General features: G+C 46.0%; 1 protein-coding gene across 2 annotated transcripts in view; it reads left to right on the forward strand.

Moving 5' to 3' along the window:
- Positions 1 to 24,199, forward strand: part of LOC109899794 (sodium/calcium exchanger 1) — a 181,626-nt gene that overhangs the window by 141,406 nt on the left and 16,021 nt on the right. Inside the window, exons 3-5 of one of the 2 annotated variants that reach the window (XM_020495334.2) lie at positions 2,049 to 2,155; positions 21,169 to 21,317; positions 22,847 to 22,946. In XM_020495334.2, the coding sequence (XP_020350923.1) occupies positions 2,049 to 2,155; positions 21,169 to 21,317; positions 22,847 to 22,946 (356 nt within the window). Of the gene's footprint in view, positions 1 to 2,048; positions 2,156 to 2,598; positions 2,703 to 21,168; positions 21,318 to 22,846; positions 22,947 to 24,199 lie in introns of both variants that reach the window. The other variant, XM_031835572.1, reaches the window with a different exon arrangement.

Genomic DNA, 24,199 nt, shown 5'->3' on the forward strand with positions numbered 1-24,199 from the left:
ACAGAGAGAGAGTGAGGGAAGGAGACAGAGAGAGAGTGAGGGAAGGAGACAGAGAGAGAGTGAGAGAAGGAGACAGAGAGAGAGTGAGGGAAGGAGGCAGAGAGAGAGAGTGAGGGAATGAGACAGAGAGAGAGAGTGAGGGAATGAGACAGAGAGAGAGTGAGGGAAGGAGACAGAGAGAGAGTGAGGGAAGGAGGCAGAGAGAGAGGGGGAAGGAGACAGAGAGAGAGAGAGTGAGGGAAGGAGGCAGAGAGAGAGGGGGAAGGAGACAGAGAGAGAGAGAGTGAGGGAAGGAGACAGAGAGAGAGTGAGGGAAGGAGGCAGAGAGAGAGTGAGGGAAGGAGACAGAGAGAGGGGGGGAAACAGATACAATTAAAAGTGGTTTTACATTCAGCATTTCAGCCTCAACATTAATATGCTCACACAGGACACACATGTATACGTACACACACACACACACACAAACTCACACACAAAGACCCAGAGGCACACACACTCACACACCAAATGAATAATAATGACTATTTTACATTTAGAGAATATGCTGCATTAAAAGTGGTGAGTGCAACGCTACGGGGTCAGACCAGCACAACAGGGCTGTTTTTCTCACAGTAAACAACACAGAGTCTTACGGTCGGTTCACACCCAGCCTACACAGGCAACAATACAGGGAGTTGAAGGGAGACAACTATCCCTATGATCGGGATTTTGGATGTTAACAAAACATACACTGCAAGGTCTCTTTGAAAGACAGGGTGACTATGGGTGCAGTTGCACCAATCAAATAGATAATGCAACTGTAATGTATGGTTCTGTGTTTTTGCAGATAAATGAATGGTATTTGCTCTTGTCCTGACTTAAGTTACAGTATGGGCCTGTGGGTCGTGTGGTCGTGGTGTTAGCATATCTATGGAACGATATACAGTGTGAACTCTTTTGAGGGGAAGTGTTTTGCATACAGTATCCCCAAAGCCAACACCCCTTTTGGCCGCCTTTCCCTCCAGTTCTCTGTTGCCAATGACTGGAACGAATTGCAAAAATCACTGAAGCTGGAGACTTATATCTCCCTCACTAACTTTAAGCATCAGCTGTCAGAGCAGCTTACCAATCACTCCACCTGTACACAGCCCATCTGTAAATAGCCCACCCAACTACCTCATCCCCATATTGTTATTTATTTTTGCTCTTTTGTACCCCAGTCTCCCAACTTGCACATCATCATCTGCACGTCTATCACTCCAGTGTTAATGCCAAATTGTAATTATTTCTCCACTATGGCCTATTTATTGCCTTACCTCCCTAATCTTGCTACATTTGCAAACACTGTACATAGACTTTTATATTGTGTTATTGACTGTACGTTTGTTTATTCCATGTGTAACTCTGTGTTGTTGTTTTTGTCAAACTGCTTTGCTTTATCTTGGCCAGGTCGCAGTTGTAAATGAGAACTTGTTCTCAACTGGCCTACCTGGTTAAATAAAGGTGGGAAAAAAATGGGGGAAAAAGTGTTGCCGTGGGTGATGAGGAGTCATTATGCATTGGGCCAGTCAGAGTGCCAGCTTAGCAGTTCTAGGATCAGTTTGTCAGACCCCACTCTGGGCTGGACCTTAAACACACTCAGATCTACTTATGAATAGTCAATACCTGACGGACCACTTCAAAGGATGTGTATGTGCCGGAAATCCAAATAGTTGCTATCATCATCAAGTGTAATAAGAGATTTGGCAGAGTGATGAAGTGGTTTCAGAATGTGATTGCTTGGTTTGAGCGTGATATGTGTTTGTGATGGAGTGAGATTTTTCCATCATTGGTCAAAACCTATATTCAAAATCATCTCAGATTTCTACCCATCCTCTTCTCCACATGCTGTCTTTCAGAACTCATTGTGGTTTGTCTCTACCTGCTTCCTGCTGCCTGTTGCCTGTTGCCTGCTGCCTGCTGCCTGTCTGTGTTCTGTTCTGTCTCTCTGTTTCCTCCTTTTATACTCCAACCTGTCATTTCCTCACTGTCTCTTCCTTCTCTCTTCTTCTCTTATTCTCTTCCTTTAGCAAATGTATAAAGGTCAGAATCATTGACGACGAGGAGTACGAGAAAAACAAGACCTTCTACGTGGAGATGGGAGAACCTCGCCTGATGGAGACCAATGACAGTAAAGGTGGGGGAGATAGTCCTGGGGGTTACAGGTGGGGGGGTCAGAATCTCCTACCCTGACCTCTGACCCTGGGCCTGACGTCCACTGCACGGCGCTGCATTGCCCTGCACTGAACATTCACACCAGCAGGAGGCACCAAGAGGGCTAGGAGGATGCTACTGTAGGTAGAGAGCATTCATATCACCACAGGAAAGACTAGGACTTCAAATTACACACACACACACAAATAAAATGACAGCACGCAGCGTGCTCATCTGCCACTCAGTGTGCCCTCGGCGGAAATGAACGTTCAGTGGCCCACCTTGTGTCACCACCACCTCTCATTCCCACGACTGGTCGTGTGTGTGTGTGTGTGTGTGTGTGTGTGTGTGTGTGTGTGTGTGTGTGTGTGTGTTTAAACATGCATGGTTCCAACCCCGCTGCCTTGTTGTCTTGTGTCCCTGCAGGAAGACCATAGCCATTAAAATACTTGACCGTGAGGAGTATGATAAGCACAGCTACTTCACCCTAGAGCTGCAGACGCCCTACTGGAGAACGAGAGGCTGGACAGGTGTGAGAGAGCTGACCAACTAAACACACTGGAGTTGGAGCTCACTTGTCTCCTCTTCTCTTTTATCCTCTCCTCCTTTACTTTGTTACTTTCTCCTTTCGCTTTACTGTTCTAATCTCCTCCTCCAAAGTTTCTATTTGACTCAGTGTACTCACACCTTTCCTTACCTCTCTCTCTCCCGCCTGGCTATCTGCGATTCTCACTTTGCTCAACTACCTGTGTCCGCTGACCTTAAGAATTCCTACCCACAAAGACAATGCGCGTCCAACCCTGCGTTAGTGCATTAGTGGACTTGCGCTGGAATGGGTGTCCAAAATGTGCCCGACGGAAATGTGGCATTCTAATGATGTCACGTCAGTACATAAGCTTACAGGATATCCTTCCCACAAGGCTGCATTATCTTATGTGCATCAGCAGCAGTGACAGAAACAGTGGAGATAATTGCACAGATTAGATTGTTTATACCACCCACCACTCCTGGCCAAGAGTGTGTGTCTGTCCCACTGTGTTTATCCTGTACCACAGTTAGTACCTCATAACCTTCTTAGTTTTAATCTCAACTCCGAAACACTAATGAATTTTCCACCCCTAACTGTTTCTTCATCGCTTATGGAAAATGTGCCTGTTATTATCACTCCGGATCTATTTATTAATAGCGCCATGTTAATGATAAAGATTTATGATACTATATGCTGATCAAAGAGGTTAGGTTGAATTAAACATTATTACGGGACAACCAGAACCAGAACAACTTGACAAGTCATCAAAGAACATCAAAGTCACAACCAGACTAGAGATGCCAGATCAGTACAGAGCAAATACGATTACAGGTGTGCAATTCAATCTGCCCTGTCTCTGGCGTGAAGCTTTAAAAGCCTTCATTTTACAACAGGAGGAATAGGATTCAACCTATTAGTACACAGATGCTGCAATAAGCAGTGATGCTAGTCTGTTTGCTGTGTGTTTTAGTGCCGTTGCAAACGCTGGTGGTTGCTCAGAGTTTTATGACCAACCTACTGGTCCCCCTGATGTCTCTTCTGTCCTTCTGATTAAGTCCACCAGTGTCCCTACCCAGTCTCCTCTCTTATGTGGTGATTATTGTCCCCTGGTTTCCTTACCCAGTCTCCTCTCTTATGTGGTGATTATTGTCCCCTGATTTCCCTCCCAGTCTCTTCTCTTATGTGGTGATTATTGTCCCCTGGTTCCCCCCCCAGTCTCCTCTCTTATTTGGTGATTATTGTCCCCCGGTTTCCCCCCCCAGTCTCCTCTCTTGTGTGGTGATTATTGTCCCCTGGTTTCCCTACCCAGTCTCCTCTCTTATGTGGTGATTATTGTCCCCTGATTTCCCTCCCAGTCTCTTCTCTTATGTGGTGATTATTGTCCCCTGGTTCCCCCCCCAGTCTCCTCTCTTATTTGGTGATTATTGTCCCCCGGTTTCCCCCCCCAGTCTCCTCTCTTGTGTGGTGATTATTGTCCCCTGGTTTCCCTACCCAGTCTCCTCTCTTATGTGGTGATTATTGTCCCCTGGTTTCCCCCCCAGTCTCCTCTCTTATGTGGTGATTATTGTCCCCTGGTTTCCCTCCCAGTCTCCTCTCTTATGTGGTGATTATTGTCCCCTGGTTTCCCAACCCAGTCTCCTCTCTTATGTGGTGATTATTGTCCCCTGGTTTCTCTACCCAGTCTCCTCTCTTATGTGGTGATTATTGTCCCCTGGTTTCACTCCCAGTCTCCTCTCTTATGTGGTGATTATTGTCCCCTGGTTTCCCCCCCAGTCTCCTCTCCTAGGTGGTGATTATTGTCCCCTGGTTTCCTTACCCAGTCTCCTCTCTTATGTGTTGATTATTGTCCCCTGGTTTCCCTCCCAGTCTCCTCTCTTATGTGGTGATTATTGTCCCCTGGTTTCCCTACCCAGTCTCCTCTCTTATGTGGTGATTATTGTCCCCTGGTTTCCCCCCAGTCTCCTCTCTTATGTGGTGATTATTGTCCCCTGGTTTCCCTCCCAGTCTCCTCTCTTATGTGGTGATTATTGTCCCCTGGTTTCCCTCCCAGTCTCCTCTCTTATGTGGTGATTATTGTCCCCTGGTTTCCCTACCCAGTCTCCTCTCTTATTTGGTGATTATTGTCCCCTGGTTTCCCTACCCAGTCTCCTCTCTTATGTGGGGATTATTGTCCCCTGGTTTCCTTACCCAGTCTCCTCTCTTATGTGTTGATTATTGTCCCCTGGTTTCCCTCCCAGTCTCCTCTCTTATGTGGTGATTATTGTCCCCTGGTTTCCCTACCCAGTCTCCTCTCTTATGTGGTGATTATTGTCCCCTGGTTTCCCTACCCAGTCTCCTCTCTTATGTGGTGATTATTGTCCCCTGGTTTCCCTACCCAGTCTCCTCTCTTATGTGGTGATTATTGTCCCCTGGTTTCCTTACCCAGTCTCCTCTCTTATGTGGTGATTATTGTCCCCTGGTTTCCCTCCCAGTCTCCTCTCTTATGTGGTGATTATTGTCCCCTGGTTTCCTTACCCAGTCTCCTCTCTTATGTGGTGATTATTGTCCCCTGGTTTACCCCCCAGTCTCCTCTCTTATGTGGTGATTATTGTCCCCTGGTTTCCCCCCCAGTCTCCTCTCCTATGTGGTGATTATTGTCCCCCGGTTTCCCCTCCCAGTCTCCTCTCTTATGTGGTGATTATTGTCCCCTGGTTTCCCTCCCAGTCTCCTCTCCTATGTGGTGATTATTGTCCCCCGGTTCCCCCCCCCCCCCCAGTCTCCTCTCTTATCTGGAGATTATTGTCCCCTGGTTTCCCGACCCAGTCTCCTCTCTTATTTGATGATTATTGTCCCCTGGTTTCCCTACCCAGTCTCCTCTCTTATGTGGTGATTATTGTCCCCTGGTTTCCCTACCCATTCTCCTGTCTTATGTGGTGATTATTGTCCCCTGGTTTCCCTACCCAGTCTCCTCTCTTATGTGGTGAATATTGTCCCCTTGTTTCCCTACCCAGTCTCCTGTCTTATGTGGTGATTATTGTCCCCTGGTTTCCTTACCCAGTCTCCTCTCTTATGTGATGATTATTGTCCCCTGGTTTCCTTACACAGTCTCCTCTCTTATGTGGTGATTATTGTCCCCTGGTTTCCCCCCCAGTCTCCTCTCCTATGTGGTGATTATTGTCCCCCGGTTTCCCCCCCCCCCCCAGTCTCCTCTCTTATGTGGTGATTATTGTCCCCTGGTTTCCCTACCCAGTCTCCTCTCTTATGTGGTGATTATTGTCCCCTGGTTTCCTTACCCAATCTCCTCTCTTATGTGGTGATTATTGTCCCCTGGTTTCCCTACCCAATCTCCTCTCTTATGTGGTGATTATTGTCCCCTGGTTTCCCTACCCAGTCTCCTCTCTTATTTGGTGATTATTGTCCCCTGGTTTCCCTACCCAGTCTCCTCTCTTATGTGGGGATTATTGTCCCCTGGTTTCCTTACCCAGTCTCCTCTCTTATGTGTTGATTATTGTCCCCTGGTTTCCCTCCCAGTCTCCTCTCTTATGTGGTGATTATTGTCCCCTGGTTTCCCTACCCAGTCTCCTCTCTTATGTGGTGATTATTGTCCCCTGGTTTCCCCCCAGTCTCCTCTCTTATGTGGTGATTATTGTCCCCTGGTTTCCCTCCCAGTCTCCTCTCTTATGTGGTGATTATTGTCCCCTGGTTTCCCTCCCAGTCTCCTCTCTTATGTGGTGATTATTGTCCCCTGGTTTCCCTACCCAGTCTCCTCTCTTATTTGGTGATTATTGTCCCCTGGTTTCCCTACCCAGTCTCCTCTCTTATGTGGGGATTATTGTCCCCTGGTTTCCTTACCCAGTCTCCTCTCTTATGTGTTGATTATTGTCCCCTGGTTTCCCTCCCAGTCTCCTCTCTTATGTGGTGATTATTGTCCCCTGGTTTCCCTACCCAGTCTCCTCTCTTATGTGGTGATTATTGTCCCCTGGTTTCCCTACCCAGTCTCCTCTCTTATGTGGTGATTATTGTCCCCTGGTTTCCCTACCCAGTCTCCTCTCTTATGTGGTGATTATTGTCCCCTGGTTTCCTTACCCAGTCTCCTCTCTTATGTGGTGATTATTGTCCCCTGGTTTCCCTCCCAGTCTCCTCTCTTATGTGGTGATTATTGTCCCCTGGTTTCCTTACCCAGTCTCCTCTCTTATGTGGTGATTATTGTCCCCTGGTTTACCCCCCAGTCTCCTCTCTTATGTGGTGATTATTGTCCCCTGGTTTCCCCCCCAGTCTCCTCTCCTATGTGGTGATTATTGTCCCCCGGTTTCCCCTCCCAGTCTCCTCTCTTATGTGGTGATTATTGTCCCCTGGTTTCCCTCCCAGTCTCCTCTCCTATGTGGTGATTATTGTCCCCCGGTTCCCCCCCCCCCCCCAGTCTCCTCTCTTATCTGGAGATTATTGTCCCCTGGTTTCCCGACCCAGTCTCCTCTCTTATTTGATGATTATTGTCCCCTGGTTTCCCTACCCAGTCTCCTCTCTTATGTGGTGATTATTGTCCCCTGGTTTCCCTACCCATTCTCCTGTCTTATGTGGTGATTATTGTCCCCTGGTTTCCCTACCCAGTCTCCTCTCTTATGTGGTGAATATTGTCCCCTTGTTTCCCTACCCAGTCTCCTGTCTTATGTGGTGATTATTGTCCCCTGGTTTCCTTACCCAGTCTCCTCTCTTATGTGATGATTATTGTCCCCTGGTTTCCTTACACAGTCTCCTCTCTTATGTGGTGATTATTGTCCCCTGGTTTCCCTCCCAGTTTCCTCTCTTATGTGGTGATTATTGTCCCCTGGTTTCCTTACCCAGTCTCCTCTCTTATGTGGTGATTATTGTTCCCTGGTTTCCCCCCCAGTCTCCTCTCTTATGTGGTGATTATTGTCCCCTGGTTTCCCCCCCAGTCTCCTCTCCTATGTGGTGATTATTGTCCCCCGGTTTCCCCCCCCCCCAGTCTCCTCTCTTATGTGGTGATTATTGTCCCCTGGTTTCCCTACCCAGTCTCCTCTCTTACGTGGTGATTATTGTCCCCTGGTTTCCTTTCCCAATCTCCTCTCTTATGTGGTGATTATTGTCCCCTGGTTTCCCTACCCAATCTCCTCTCTTATGTGGTGATTATTGTCCCCTGGTTTCCCTACCCAGTCTCCTCTCTTATTTGGTGATTATTGTCCCCTGGTTTCCCTACCCAGTCTCCTCTCTTATGTGGGGATTATTGTCCCCTGGTTTCCTTACCCAGTCTCCTCTCTTATGTGTTGATTATTGTCCCCTGGTTTCCCTCCCAGTCTCCTCTCTTATGTGGTGATTATTGTCCCCTGGTTTCCCTACCCAGTCTCCTCTCTTATGTGGTGATTATTGTCCCCTGGTTTCCCCCCCAGTCTCCTCTCTTATGTGGTGATTATTGTCCCCCGGTTTCCCCTCCCAGTCTATACTCTTATGTGGTGATTATTGTCCCCTGGTTTCCCTCCCAGTCTCCTCTCTTATGTGGTGATTATTGTCCCCTGGTTTCCCCCCAGTCTCCTCTCCTATGTGGTGATTATTGTCCCCCGGTTTCCCCCCCCCCCCCCAGTCTCCTCTCTTATCTGGTGATTATTGTCCCCTGGTTGCCCTACCCAGTCTCCTCTCTTATGTGGTGATTATTGTCCCCTGGTTTCCCTACCCAGTCTCCTCTCTTATGTGGTGATTATTGTCCCCTGGTTTCCCTACCCAGTCTCCTCTCTTATTTGGTGATTATTGTCCCCTGGTTTCCCTACCCAGTCTCCTCTCTTATGTGGGGATTATTGTCCCCTGGTTTCCTTACCCAGTCTCCTCTCTTATGTGTTAATTATTGTCCCCTGGTTTCCCTCCCAGTCTCCTCTCTTATGTGGTGATTATTGTCCCCTGGTTTCCCTCCAAGTCTCCTCTCTTATGTTGTGATTATTGTCCCCTGATTTCCCTACCCAGTCTCTTCTCTTATTTGGTGATTATTGTCCCCTGGTTTCCCTCCCAGTCTCCTCTCTTATTTGGTGATTATTGTCCCCTGGTTTCCCTCCCAGTCTCCTCTCTTATGTGGTGATTATTGTCCCCTGGTTTCCCTACCCAGTCTCCTCTCTTATTTGGTGATTATTGTCCCCTGGTTTCCCTACCCAGTCTCCTCTCTTATGTGGGGATTATTGTCCCCTGGTTTCCTTACCCAGTCTCCTCTCTTATGTGTTGATTATTGTCCCCTGGTTTCCCTCCCAGTCTCCTTTCTTATGTGGTGATTATTGTCCCCTGGTTTTCCTACCCAGTTTCCTCTCTTATGTCGTGATTATTGTCCCCTGGTTTCCCTCCCAGTCTCCTCTCTTATGTGGTGATTATTGTCCCCTCGTTTCCCTCCCAGTCTCCTCTCTTATGTGGTGATTATTGTCCCCTGGTTTCCCTCCCAGTCTCCTCGCTAATGTGGTGATTATTGTCCCCTGGTTTCCCTCCCAGTCTCCTCTCTTATGTGGTGATTATTGTCCCCTGGTTTCCTTACCCAGTCTCCTCTCTTATGTATTGATTATTGTCCCCTGGTTTCCCTCCCAGTCTCCTCTCTTATGTGGTGATTATTGTCCCCCGGTTTCCCTCCCAGTCTCCTCTCTTATGTGGTGATTATTGTCCCCTGGTTTCCCTCCCAGTCTCCTCTCTTATGTGGTGATTATTGTCCCCTGGTTTCCCTCCCAGTCTCCTCTCTTATGTGGTGATTATTGTCCTCTGGTTTCCCTCCCACGTCCTGTTATAGTTGGCTAACTGCACAGCAGTGTGAGGGATATCGTCCCGAAGACAGGAGACTGTGTCTCTGGGCGGCCATTATGTGTCCGAGGGGGAGGGCTCTGACAGACCACAGCAATGGCCATATATTCTGTGGACTAATTATTCTATTATAGCGTTATCTTTAACAAGCGCGGTTATGGATGGAGCTATTTGATGTGAGCAGACTGTAACTACCACTGAACTGCTCGGTTCAGGCCAGCTGAGCGCTGCAGGATCAACATGTTTGAGTTATGCTCCCCTGGAATGAGAACACAGAAAAAACAAACTGTTGTCATCCTCACTGCTTTGTGTGTGTGTGTGTGTGTGTGTGTGTGTGTGTGTGTGTGTGTGTGTGTGTGTGTGTGTGTGTGTCAGTGGAGCTGGTGGGTGGAGCTATAGAAGGATGGGCTTGTTTAAATGGCTGGAATGAAATTCATGGATCGGAGTCAAACATGTGGTTTCCATTTGTGTGACGTGTTTGATACCGATCAATTTATTCCATTCCAGCCATTACAATGAGCCCATCCTCCTTTCACTCATCCCACCAGCCTCCACTGGGGCGTGTGCGCATGCGTGTGTGCGTCTCCGCTCACACAGCCACAGATGTAGTCCATGAATCCCCAGCAGGCCTCTGGAGGGAGTGATCAGAAAGAATGGGCAATGACTTACTGACAGCCCAACAAGCAAAGACTAATTAGTGCCTCCTATTTTATCAGAGCCCCGCCAACATCGTTAACACAGCTAGCTCCGATAGAATCACTAGCCTCCACTCGTGTAGGGAGACTGAGGAGAGACACTGTTTTAAGGCCCACTGACACAGCAAAGGCTCCATGCGGACGTGGAAAGGCAAACAGCTGCAGTCCCTGGAGTATCTCCGCTTCCCCTGACAAACACAGCCACTAATTAATGTGGAACTCTGATTGCCTTAGAGGGAAACACAACCAAAACAAGATTGAAGGCTAGCAAAGTGTTTGTTCGCAATTAGCTCTCTCAATCCTTGTGCATTACGGAGATTGGGGTTTCTTTTATAGACATACATTTGGCAGCGCTTCATGTGATATACTTAGAGCTTGGTACAGTAATACTTCAAATATGTGCAATCAATTCCAACGAGAACTGATGTTAGGTGTAAAAAAATGTTTTCATGAAAAGTAACTTACGTTCACTCAAACAGAAACATGATTTACCTTTTATACTTGCCGCACAATAGTCAGGCATTAAGACACAGACAGACAGGCAAACAGACAGACAGTGTGGCCTTCCAAAGAACCCCCAGGCCCCAGCATCGCTCCCAGCATGCCTCTGTTCATGTCGGAGTGAGTGATCCGTGCCGACAGCAGCCTGGCCTGGTGTGGCAGAACTGCATGTGACTGGGGTCTCTGTGTCGTCTGAATCCCCGCCTTCATCATCTGCATGTTTCAGCCCCCTGTCCGCTCTGTCTCTCCCCCGCTCAATTGCATGTAAGTGCCTTGTGTTTGTTTCCTGAGTGTCTTCGTTGTGGATATGTTTGTGTGTCTTAAAGCAGTGGTCTGAAACTAGTGCCTGGAGGGTTTGTGGCTAATGACTTGAATAGCATAATTGTCTTCCCCTAGCGGCAGGTCTCTATAAAAAGACGACGGTGAATCTCGTTTCTATAAGAGCCGCACGATGCACTGGTATGTGTCGTCTGTACTGAGCTAATGAGACTGAAAATGTGTGGCTTCATTAATTACACTAAAACTAAACTATGTTTATGAAATGGGTAATGTAAATGTGCATTTACCCTGTGTATGGGAGATTTTTAATATGTTGGTAAAAGTAGTAGACTAATTATAGCCGGCACATTAGAGAGACAGGGATGGAACTAGTGCACTCATCCCTCCAAAAAAACTGTAGCCATTAAGGGCAATTACTAGCATTACTAATGTACTGTACTAAAATTCACCTCGTCTCTGCAGGAATAGCCATTATTAAAACATTTTACTGCGTGCTAAACCAGGCTCACACCAGTCTTAAACAAATTGACTTTGAAACAAAAGTATACACCTCACACACATGGTTATGGGCTTACAAAAAGAAGACACCTGTAATATCTCAGATATAGAGTTTGAGCTTGCATCCCAATATTACACTTTATAAACAGTGCCTTCGGAAAGTATTCAGACCCCTTGACTTTTACACCAAATATCCAGTAATGACAAAACAAAAACTGTTTAAAAAAACACGGAAATATCACATTTACATAAGTATTCAGCACCTTTGGCAACGTTTACAACATCAAGTGTTCTTGTGTATGACGCTACAAGCTTGGCACACCTGTATTTGGGGAGTTTCTCCCATTCTTCTCTGCAGACCCTCAAGCTCTGTCAGGTTGGACAGGGAGCGTTGCTGCACAGCTATTTTCAGGTCTCTCCAGAGACCTGGGATCTGGCTGGACCCCTCAAGGACATTCAGAGACTTGTCCCGAAGCCACTCCTGCATTGTCTTGGCTATGTGCTTAGGGACGGTTGTCCGGTTGTAAGGTGAACTTTAACCCCAGTCTGAGGTCCTGATCACTCTGGAGCAGGTGTTCATCAAGGTTCGCTCTGGACTTTGCTCTGTTCATCTTTGCCTCGATCCTGACTAGTCTTCCAGTCCCTGCCGCTGAAAAACATCCCACAGCATGATGCTGCCATCACCATGCTTCACCGTAGGGATGATGCGAAGGTTTCCTCCAGACGTCACGCTTAGCATTAGCAGACCAAAGAGTTCTATCTTGGTTTCATCAGACCAGAGAATCTTGTTTCTCATGGTCTGAGAGTCTTTAGGTGCCTTTTGGCAAACTCCAAGCGGGCTATCATGTGCCTTTTACTGAGGAGTGGCTTCCATCTGGCCATTCTACCATAATGGCCAGATTGGTGGAGTGCTGCAGAGATGGTTGTCCTTCTGGAAGATTCTCCCATCTCCACAGAGGAACTCTAGAGTGACTCTAGAGTGAACTGTCAGCGTGACCATCAGGTTCTTGGTCACCTCCCTGATCAAGGTATTTCTCCCCCGATTGCTCACTTTGGCCAGGCGGCAAGCACTAGGATGAGTCTTGGTGGTTCCAAACATCATCCATTTAAAAATGATGGAGGCCACTGTGTTCTTGGGGACCTTCAATGCTGCAGACATTTTTCGGTACCCTTCCCTAGATCTGTGACTCGACACAATCCTGTCTCGGAGCTCTACGGACAATTCCTTCGACCTTATGGCTTGGTTTTTGCTCTGACATTCACTGTCAACTGTGGGACATTATATAGACATGTATGTGCCTTTCCAAATCATGTCTATTCAATTGAATTTACCACAGATGGACTCTAATCAAGTTGTAGAATCATCTCAAGGATGATCAATGGAAACAGGACGCACCTGATCCTCAATTTCTAGTCTCATAGCAAAGGGTCTGAATACTTATGTAAATAAGTTAGTTTTTTTTATATACATTTGCAAAAGTTTGAAATCCTGTTTTCACGTTGTCATTATGGGGTATTGTGTCTAGATTGCTGAGGATTTTCTTTAAAAATCCATTTGAGGCTGTATGTGGAAAAAGTCAAGGGGTCTGAACACTTTCCAAAGGCACTGCACATTTTTTATTTTTTTTATTAATTATAAAATGATGAAAAATATGAATAACATTCCACCCAGTAGGCCAATACAGGGCGATTTGGTCATTTGACTGCAGAAAAGGATTTTAAGAATGAAATACTGAAACAACCTAGTGTAATAATTATTTTGCCCCTGCACAACATCTTTTCAGCAATTTCACACCTGCTACAGTATTTCTGGAGTGAGCTACTGTACAAACCCTCTCTGAAAAAAGTACATGAGAACGCTATTGGCTCTCCACAGGATAGTAATGATACTCTGTCCTCCATAGTTTGGGAGAGTATCAGTACTGGATTATTAATACCATTTTTAAACTCTACCACATGCACATTTGTAGTCAATTATTTTTAATATAATACAGATACTATTCAGCTTTAAAGCTTCAAATCGTCCACATGCTCAAGATGCTGTTTAGACTGCCTCTTAACTGTTAGTGCCCTTTGAAGTAGGATAGAGTTCCATTGTTTTCACTAGGCCTCATCACAGCAGTCAGATAGGCCTCAGTGGATACAGTCTGACTCTGGATGACAGGGTGGGCTGTGCTTTACTCTTGTGGAAAAGCTCTACTTTAAAAAGCTAAACAAATTGCACACACACACACACTCCCTAGCTCATCTAAAGACAGAGGTGGGGGATGGATTGGACTGGACTGGTAGAGGTTCTTGTTACACCCCTCTCTAGCCACGCTCATCTTCCACTCACTCTGTTTAGATGTTCTCTGTTCTCCTCTGAAACCAGATTATCAAAGCATGGCAACCTCGCGATGGCCCACAGCCGTCAGCTCGCATTAAGCCTTCTGCATTCTTCTTCCCGAAGAAAAAGAAGAGAGAGAATAGCTTTTCTCCAAAAAGGCGAATGTGCACATTTCAACTCCACTCAACCACAGACGTTAGAGAAGCTTCGATGGAAACACAATGAACACACACTGAGACCAACACAACAGAGAAACACACAGAGGGAGAGAAACACACAGAGGGAGAGAAACACACAGAGGGAGAGAAACACACAGAGGGAGAGAAACACACAGAGGGAGAGAAACACACAGAGGGAGAGAAACACACAGAGGGAGAGAAACACACAGAGGGAGAGAAACACACAGAGGGAGAGAAACACACAGAGAGAGAGAAACACACAGAGAGAGAAACACACAGAGGGAGAGAAACACACACAGAGAGAGAAACACACAGAGGGAGAGAAACACACAGAGAGAGAGAGAAACACACAGAGAGAGAAACACACAGAGGGAGAGAAGCACAGAGAGAGAGAAACACACAGAGGGAGAGAAACACAGAGAGAGAGAAACACACAGAGGGAGAGAAACACACAGAGGGAGAGAAACACAGAGAGAGAGAAACACACAGAGGGAGAGAAACACAGAGAGAGAGAGAAACACACAGAGGGAGAGAAACACACAGAGGGAGAGAAACACACAGAGGGAGAGAAACACACAGAGAGAGAGAAACACAGAGAGAGAGAAACACACAGAGGGAGAGAAACACACAGTGGGAGAGAAACACACAGAGGGAGAGAAACACACAGAGAGAGAGAAACACAGAGAGAGAGAAACACACAGAGGGAGAGAAACACACAGTGGGAGAGAAACACACAGAGGGAGAGAAACACACAGAGAGAGAGAAACACACAGAGGGAGAGAAACACACAGAGGGAGAGAAACACACAGAGGGAGAGAAACACACAGAGGGAGAGAAACACACAGAGGGAGAGAAACACAGAGAGAGAGAAACACACCGAGGGAGAGAAACACACAGAGGGAGAGAAACATACAGAGGGAGAGAAACACACAGAGGGAGAGAAACACACAGAGCGAGAGAAACACAGAGAGAGAGAAACACACAGAGGGAGAGAAACACAGAGAGAGAGAAACACAGAGGGAGAGAAACACACAGAGGGAGAGAAACACAGAGAGAGAGAAACACAGAGGGAGAGAAACACAGAGAGAGAGAAACACACAGAGGGAGAGAAACACACAGAGGGAGAGAAACACACAGAGAGAGAGAAAACACAGAGAGAGAGAAACACACAGAGGGAGAGAAACACAGAGAGAGAGAAACACAGAGGGAGAGAAACACACAGAGGGAGAGAAACACAGAGAGAGAGAAACACACAGAGGGAGAGAAACACAGAGAGAGAGAAACACACAGAGGGAGAGAAACACACAGAGGGAGAGAAACACACAGAGAGAGAGAAACACAGAGAGAGAGAGAAACACAGAGAGAGAGAAACACACAGAGGGAGAGAAACACAGTGAGAGAGAAACACACAGAGGGAGAGAAACAAAGATAGGAAGAGGGCAGAATTTTAAACAGGGAGAGAGAGAGAAATACACAGGAGGCTTAACCAAACATATCTCTCATCATGTTGAATGGATGATTGAGAGCCACAGTGATATAGAAAAACACAGCGTTCCAGGCCTCCTTCCCTCCAGTGTCAGTCAGATGTATTCTGTGGTGGTATGGTGCGGTAGCCGCCACTCTGAGGAAGGGGATGGATAACAAGGTTACTGCGGCTGTAGTAATTACACCTGAGACTCACATCTTCTTTAATTGAGTTCATTAAGTCACTCATTAGACACAGTTAACACCACACTCTCATGGTAATTAAGGATTACATGCTGTTCAGCTGGCGTGATTTGGCCTTGGACACCGTTTTGTAGTGTTTTCAGCCCACTCAGTCAGTAATAGGCTATGTTGAGCTGCACCGGTTAATTTCACACATTTTGAAAGCATATTTATTTATCCAGGTTGTTGCTGTGAGATTAATAATCTCATTGTTCATCCAGTACATAGTCAAGACAGCAGCATTATACAGTACACTACTAAAGAACCCTTATGAGTAATGGGAAAAGTAGCTCCAATATCCTCCTCCATAGTCTTTTGGTCCTGATTTGGCCCCGCTACCTCTGCCCTCCTCTGCTTGCTCCAGTGTGACTGGGTTTGAATGGCCCCATGGTGGTGCGACAGAGGGGAACCAATGGCTTTGGAGCTGATGTTAACCCACAATGCACTGCCGGGCTGCGGACTGGAAATGGCATTCTGAATGCTTCCCATCGCACCAAATCAGATCACTGCACTAGACCGTGGGACAGCGGTGGTTCTGAATTACTGCCACACGCCCCAGAGAGTTGGAGAGAGGGAGAGAGAGGGGGAGAGAGAGAGAGAGAGAGAGAGAGAGAGAGAAGGGGGGGGGTGGAGTGAGTGAGTGAGTGAGTGAGGGAGTGAGTGAGTGAGTGAGTGAGATGTGTTACAGCAGGAGTAGGTAACTAGATTCTAGAGAGAGAGAGAGAGAGAGAGAGAGAGAGAGAGAGAGAGAGAGAGAGAGAGAGAGAGAGAGAGAGAGAGAGAGAGAGAGAGAGAGAGAGAGAGAGAGAGAGAGAGAGAGAGAGAGAGAGAGAGAGAGAGAGAGAGAGAGAGAGAGAGAGAGAGGTGTTACAGCAGGAGTAGGTAACTAGATTCAGCAGCGTAGTGAGGGAGGGGGCCAGAGGTTTGGAGAGAGGGAAGCGGAAGTGAGAAAAAGAGCATAGAGGCAATAGAACCCTGTGTGGTTTGTATTAGATAATAGCAGGATTTTTCTCCAAACATCGGTCCAATATCCATACCTAGTCTCCAAGACATTGTCTGTTTTATATTCTTCATTTTGGATTTGAATTCACACAGTTTAGTAGAACAAGTCACAGTAGGCCCACATCCTTTCACTACAAAGTCATGTCAGCATATAGTGATGTCATCATAGGCCTATGGGTTCAGGGGGGTGACAACTAGGTCATGGTATGACGTAACATCTTCCTCTCACAACTTAACAAGTTGTATAATGTAGTGATAGAACATCCTTCCAGCCTCACAGAGCACATGTAGAATGCTGTAGAACACTGCACTGTTCCCCTAGGATTTTCTTCAGCAGCGGTGGCAAAGGTAGTGGGTGTGTGGGGGAGATATTGTTTTGTAGAACTGTGAGAATGTCACTTCTGGTGCCTTTTTAAAAGGACATTCTACTCCAAAATCCATAAAAAATGTGATGTTGACACCATCTGAAATATAACTGATGCGTGCCACGGCACCTTAGGGAGAATGTTTAAAGGAAGTTGAATGTAGTTTTCCGAGCTATTGCTAACTAGCGTTAGCATAACAACTGGACATCTATGGGAACAGCTATAATGCTAGCTGTTTCCATACACTTCCTGTCATTGGGCTAATGCTAGTTGACATACAGATACATACAAAGGATATCCAAGAGTTGATCTGACTCTGGGTAAGTAGAAAACAGGCTTAATTGATAACATCTTGCACTATCCCTTTAAAAGCTTGTCTCGGTAGAAATATTCGTTGTGCAAAAAAATGTTGTGCACAAATGAGTTTTCATTCCTGTTAGTGAGTATTTTATCCTTAGCCAAGTAAATCCATCCATCTGACAGGTGTGGCATATCAAGAAGCTAATTAAATAGCATGATCATTACACAGGCGCCTTGTACTGGGGACAATAAAAGGCCACTCTAAAATGTCTTGTTTTGTCACACAACAATGCCACCGATGAGGGGGCTTGCAATTGGCATGCTGACTGCAGGAATGTCCACCAGAGCTGTTGCAAGAGAATTGAATGCTAACTTCTTTACCATAAGCTGCCTCCAATGTCGTTTTAGAGAATTTAGCAGTACGTCGAACCAGCCTCAAAACTACAGACCACGTGTATGGCGTCGTGTGAACAGAGTGCCCCATGGTGGTGGTGGGGTTATGGTATGAGCAGGCATAAGCTATGGACAATGAACATGTCTGCATTTTATCGACAGCAGTTTGAATGCACAAAATCCATAGATTAGGGCCTAATGAACTTGTTTCAATTGACTGATTTCCTCATATGAACTGTAACTCAGGAGAATCAATTCAATTGTTGCATGTTGCATTTATATTTTTGTTCAGTATACTGTACATCATTGTTATCACTGCTAAATGAATATAGGGGAAACATTGACACAACAACGGCTTTGCTGTTAGAATGTCCATTGAAAATGATTCTGTAAGCCTGTGGTGGTTTTCTGTCCTAATTCTCCCCTCCCTCCACTACTATCTATGAGCAGACCATCACAGTAGCTGAGTGTCATTGTATTGTACGGCTCAACCAGCTGCACAGGCATTCAAGTTGTCACAGTAACATCGTAGCTAACTACCTGGATACCAGTGAGAATCCCTCCACCAAATACACCTCTGACAAACCTAATGGTGAATACAGCTTGATATCCCTCCACCAAATACACCTCTGACAAACCTAATGGCGAATACAGCTTGATATCCCTCCACCAAATACACCTCTGACAAACCTAAGGGTGAATACAGCTTGATATCCCTCCACCAAATACACCTCTGACAAACCTAATGGTGAATACAGCTTGATATCACTCCACCAAATACACCTATGACAAACCTAATGGTGAATACAGCTTGATATCCTTCCACCAAATACACCTCTGACAAACCTAATGGTGAATACAGCTTGATATCACTCCACCAAATACACCTCTGACAAACCTAATGGTGAATACAGCTTGATATCCCTCCACCAAATACACCTCTGACAAACCTAATGGCGAATACAGCTTGATATCCCTCCACCAAATACACCTCTGACAAACCTAATGGTGAATACAGCTTGATATCCCTCCACCAAATACACCTCTGACAAACCTAATGGTGAATACAGCTTGATATCCCTCTGCCAACATACACATATCAGCCCCTAATGGTATTAACAAAGTGAAGAATAGGCCTTTAATCATCTCATGATTTAACCACACTTGACAAGATCTCATGAAATGGAGTCATTATGATCTAATCCTCTCTTATATATCATTGGAGGGCTTGTAAAAAGTCTAGACTGACTGCATAGCTTAAAGGCCCAGTGCAGTCAAACATGTGCTTTTCCTGTGTTTTATATGTACAGTGTTTCCATGCTATGAGGTTGGAACGATACTGTGAAAGTGTGAAAATGATGACAATGCTCTTTTAGTGTGGGAGCTGTTTGAAGAAAAAAAAAAAACTGAAATTTCAAGTCTGTTTTTAAGATATGTAACTTTCAAAATACCAAACTCTGATGCAGATATGTAACTGCAAAATGCACCGTACAGGGATCATTTCAGTCATTTGAAAGTTACATATCTTGACAACTTGAGTGCTGACAACCAAAACGTTTTGGGATTTTGTCAACAATGGACCAATCAATCAAATACCACAAGAAAGGGTGGAGTTTTCTTGGGTGGAGTTTTCCTTTAATTCCTTTAACAGCTAGTTTTCCATTTTTCCCTCCTCACTCAGACCACTCCCAAATCTTTGCTTTAGATATTGCTGTTGCTAAGAATCCTTTTTTAATTATTTTTTATTTTTTAAAACAATCACAGTAAGTAACTTAATTGTTACCCAGAAATGATTTAATATTGAGATAAAAATGGTTACATTGGGCCTTTAATGATGGGTGTACTGTACACTCATCCAACATGGCATTTTGAACGTTTTTAAGTTGTCATATTTGGTTAAGTTTTCAATTCTATTTGATAGTTACTTCCAAATGCATTCCTGTGGATTTGAAGAGCCATAAAATATGAGTAATAAATGTATGCCATTAGGATTTCTGCACTACTGGCAATGTGGTGCAGTTGTCCACTGTAGAATCCACTTCTCCTTTATTTAGACAGGTAGTCCCATTAAGACCAGGGTCTCTTTTCCAGGAAGCCCTGCAGATTTACCACACACATAGCTGAGATGCACTTTCCTTGTTCTTCACTGACCTCTGATCAGTTTGAGGGTGGCAGGGCTGAGGCTGACACTAGTAGGCAGTGTGTTCCACACTGGTTAGAGGTCAGTGAGGAGGACATTTGTTACCCACTGACACGACCGAGCTGCTCCACGCTGAGTGAGACCTCTAATGAGATCCTTCCACTGTGACAGAGATGCATCCACGTTTACCAGGATGAAGAAAAAACTACAAATGAAGGCAACTCATTGATGGATTCAATCCTTCTACTAACAATAAGAAATAGTTTCCCTCAAAGCCTTAATGACACCACACCATAAATAGCAGCCTCCAGCGGGAGCTGGAGAACGGCACACTATGTTGTTGTTTTTTCAAGTCAAGCAGCCAGGTCTTCCTCGAATAGTGGTCAAAGGTATATGCATGGATGATTGCATAGCTTTATTGGTTCTATGTGTTGTGTGGCAGATCTGGATCATTTGTGTCACCTTAAACCCACCATGAACCCATTGACGTTAACCTGCCCCGCCCCCCCCCCCCTGCTGTTATCCCTCCCTGCTACCTCATCACCTCAGCAATCATCTTCAGCCTCTTCCTCTTCTCTCCCTCCATCCTACCCTACTCCCAGCATCACTCTAACCCAGTGGAATGAGCCCATCTATCAGGGAGAGAGTGCAGGGCCCATTCCCATAGTATTCTCATTTGCCTTGCTGTGAACTTGGAAGCACAACTCGGCTGCCTCTCTCTGTGATGAATATGATGGCTTGGAGGTGGTGGGTGATGGGGGAGTGGAGGGTCGGCGCTAAACAGCTTTTACTTTCACCTGTACAATGACCTATTAATCTTCTGGGGGGTGGGAGCTGTAAGGGTTACAATCATGTTGTTTTTCTTGAAACAACCATTTAGTCTGTCTGTCAAAGAGAATTTTTCTCACCATAGCTTACTTGGCTAGATAAGGGTTATGTAAGTAAATATGTGAGGAAAAACAAGAAAGCATATTTTACACCGCATTATAAACTGGGTGGTTCCAGCCCTGAATGCTGATTGGCTGAAAGCCGTGGTATATAAGACTGTATACTATTGGTAACCAGTTTATAATAGCAAAAAGGCACCTCGGGGGTTTGTGGTATATGGCCAATATACCACGGCTAATGGCTTTATCCAGGCACTCCTCGTTGCATCGTGCGTAAGAACAGCCCTTATCCGTGGTATACTGGCCATAAACCACACCCCCGCCTGCCTTACTGCTTAAATGTACCACTTTCATGTCGATGGCTTCCACGATATTACTACACAACATGTCAGTTGTCATGGGCGTCAGTCACAATCCACCGTCTTATGTCTCTCAGCTACAGAGGTGGCTGAGAAGGAGGTGGAAGAGGTGGTGCCGCTAACAGGAGTGGATGATGAGGAGCAACGCATCGCTGATATGGGTCGACCCACGCTTGGGGATCACGTCAAACTTGAAATCATCATCGAGGAATCCTATGAGTTTAAGGTGTGTGCTCGTGTGTTTACACATATTCCATTTCCTTTCTCTCACGTAATGCACTCCTCAGAGACTCCTCAGATAGACATACACGCATATGTAGTAATCATGGAGTGATATAACTGTGTATGTGCATGCTCTCCTCTTTCACTTACACTCACTCTTCAGACAAACACAGATCTGATTATCATGAATATTAAGGTGTGTGTGTGTGTGTGTGTGTGTGTGTGTGTGTGTGTGTGTGTGTGTGTGTGTGTGTGTGTGTGTGTGTGTGTGTGTGTGTGTGTGTGCGTGTCCGCACACGCAAATGCTTTTTTCTCCCACACACACTCTTCAGACTGATGGGTGGATGCTTGTGAGCACTTGACGGATCGTCTCCTGTTCTTACTGGAGTGGCTCTCACTGTGAGGTTGGGTGGGAGGCTATGGGAGGGAGGGGCCTATGGATCCTATAGCTGGCTGAAGGACTCTGTATCCTGGGGGGGGGGGCTGGAGAGTTTAATTGTGTCTAACCTCAGAGTCATAGCGAGTGGCTGCTTCAAAAGAGCTTCAACTTTCAGACGGTAGTCTGCAACTTTTCCGCTTTAAGATTAACGTCAACCAAGACCCAGAATCCCTTGCCTGGGGCTAATAGATAGGACTGAGGAAGTAGGTGATTTGCCGACATTAGATTTCTCTCTCTTCCTCTTCTTTGCACAACTTCAATCCAACACACCTTGCTAGAAATTGGACAGTAGATGAAGCTGTCTGTCTATTTCTCCAAATATCAATATGTTATATCTGAGACTTTAGCAGAGCTGGAGAGAATAGTGTAGTTGTCCATTCCTGTATAAACCTGAGTTTAAACCATCCCACCATTTACATTCCAAAGCTAAAGTCAACTCAATTACCATTGTAGTTTCCTTCCAGAGAAGGGAATATCGGATTTTCCTTCCGATGGTGAGGGAAGACAGAAGGGGATGGACAGAGGAGAAGGAGGGTACTCTCCAGCTGTCATCCCAGGAGTGGAGGAAGGGTGGTGGAAGGGATGGATCGAGCAGGAGTTGTTTCCTTCTGTAGGGAGAGAAATCCATTTTTTCCTGTTTTGGAATCTATACAGGCTCTGATGAGGATTGATTTCCTGAGTGTACTCTAGGAGCACCTGCACCTGTCCTCTGGGAAGCAGCCTTTATCAAAGAGAGGATTGCAGCTAAAGGCCCAGTAACAGACTGAACCTCCGCTCTCTATACTCCTGGCCTATGTTATTATCATAGTATGTGGACAGCATTGTCAACTAGCTCCCGATGACTGGCTCTTGGCTACTATAGCAGTTGCATTACATGGCCGAGGCAGTACTTACAACACCCAAGCTCTCTACCCAACCTTTACCCTCATTGTTTATTCTAAATACATGCTTACTACAGACAAGTACATATGTTTTAAAGACAGAAATAGTCATGTGTCCTATATGAATTTGTGGACTAGATGCCCTTGCTTAACTATATGCATTTCCCCAATATGTTCTTCCTGAACTCCATGTGTTTGGTGTTCCCTGTGCAGAACACTGTGGACAAGCTGATTAAGAAGACTAATCTGGCCCTGCTGGTGGGGACTAACAGCTGGAGAGACCAGTTCATCGAGGCCATCACTGTCAGCGCCGGTGAGTTGAATGCTTTGACCGCCGCGCGAGTATGTGTGCGTGCTGTAGCAAGATCAAGGGTGCGGGGTTTCCACGTCACCAAGTTCAATAACAAAACAGGCACCAGTAGCACAAATAGAATGCAAAGGGGATGCAAAGTTTATTTGGGATTTTCGTACACAGGGAAAGAAGGAGGAATTCACCAATCACCTCAGTCCACAAGCCGTTCTCTTTGTCCGTTCCGTTTTCCAGGGGTAATCCTCACACTCGGGTCCTCAGCCAATCCGGTCCGGTACACAAGGGTGTTAGTCCAACAGTCCAGGTCACAACATGTAATCTCACAGATAGTAATCTCTCTTCTCCCACTCTTCATAATGCTCTTGGTTCTCTCCTACTCTGCCTTGCTGTGCAGGCTGCTTCCCCCTTTTATCCCCAAACACCCCCTGGCTTAACGAGTTACAGTCTTGCCTCGATCAGGAAGTCCATATAAGGCCCGGGGGTGGGGCCAATGGACTGCCAGATTTATCCCCTCAATCACCACTCCCATCACCTCTCCCTGCCGCCTGCCACAGTGCGTGCGTGTGTACAATCCTTTCTTACAACGGACGAGCATGCTGCAGCATCTCCTCAGAAGATAGATTTTCAATGTAAACACCAACTGGTGGAAATCTGGAGCACTGCAGTCCCACTCTAAGGCTTCCCAAGGCCTCTGTTGATTAGAGATGCCATCTTGTCAGAGCATAGCATTGTTGCCTTATGTGTGCTTGTCAGTGTCTATGTGTGTACAGTTTGATTTCTAAAGAGGACATGGCAACTAGCCTTGAAAACTCTGTGAGTGTGTGGCCACTGAAGCACTTTGGATTTTCGTCGAGGTGTGAATGTGTTTTGTGTGTTTTTTTATCTGTATCTGTGTGTGTGTATGAGTGTGTTGAAAGTTACAGCATGTGTATCACTGTGTGTGTGTGTGTTTGTGCGCTAGTTATCTACTGTGTCGTCCAATTGTTCCCGCTCTGGCTCAATTAATGACAAACCCTGTCCCTGCTCTCTTATCTGGGATTAGGCTGTGTTGACGTTTTGACAGCGGGAGTGTGTTTGCGTGTGTGCGTGCTTTGGTGTGTGTGTGTTTGCGTGCGTTGGTGTGTATGTGTGTGTGTGTGTGTGTGTGCCTCCTGGATCGACTAGACACTAACCCGTCACACACCCCAGGTATTTAAGCTCCTTTTGTTGCCTCTCTCTCTCTCTCTCTCTCTCTCTCTCTCTCTCTCTCTCTCTCT

Source organism: Oncorhynchus kisutch, linkage group LG11 (assembly GCF_002021735.2).
Source record: "Oncorhynchus kisutch isolate 150728-3 linkage group LG11, Okis_V2, whole genome shotgun sequence".
In the NCBI taxonomy this organism is placed as follows: Eukaryota; Metazoa; Chordata; class Actinopteri; order Salmoniformes; family Salmonidae; genus Oncorhynchus; species Oncorhynchus kisutch.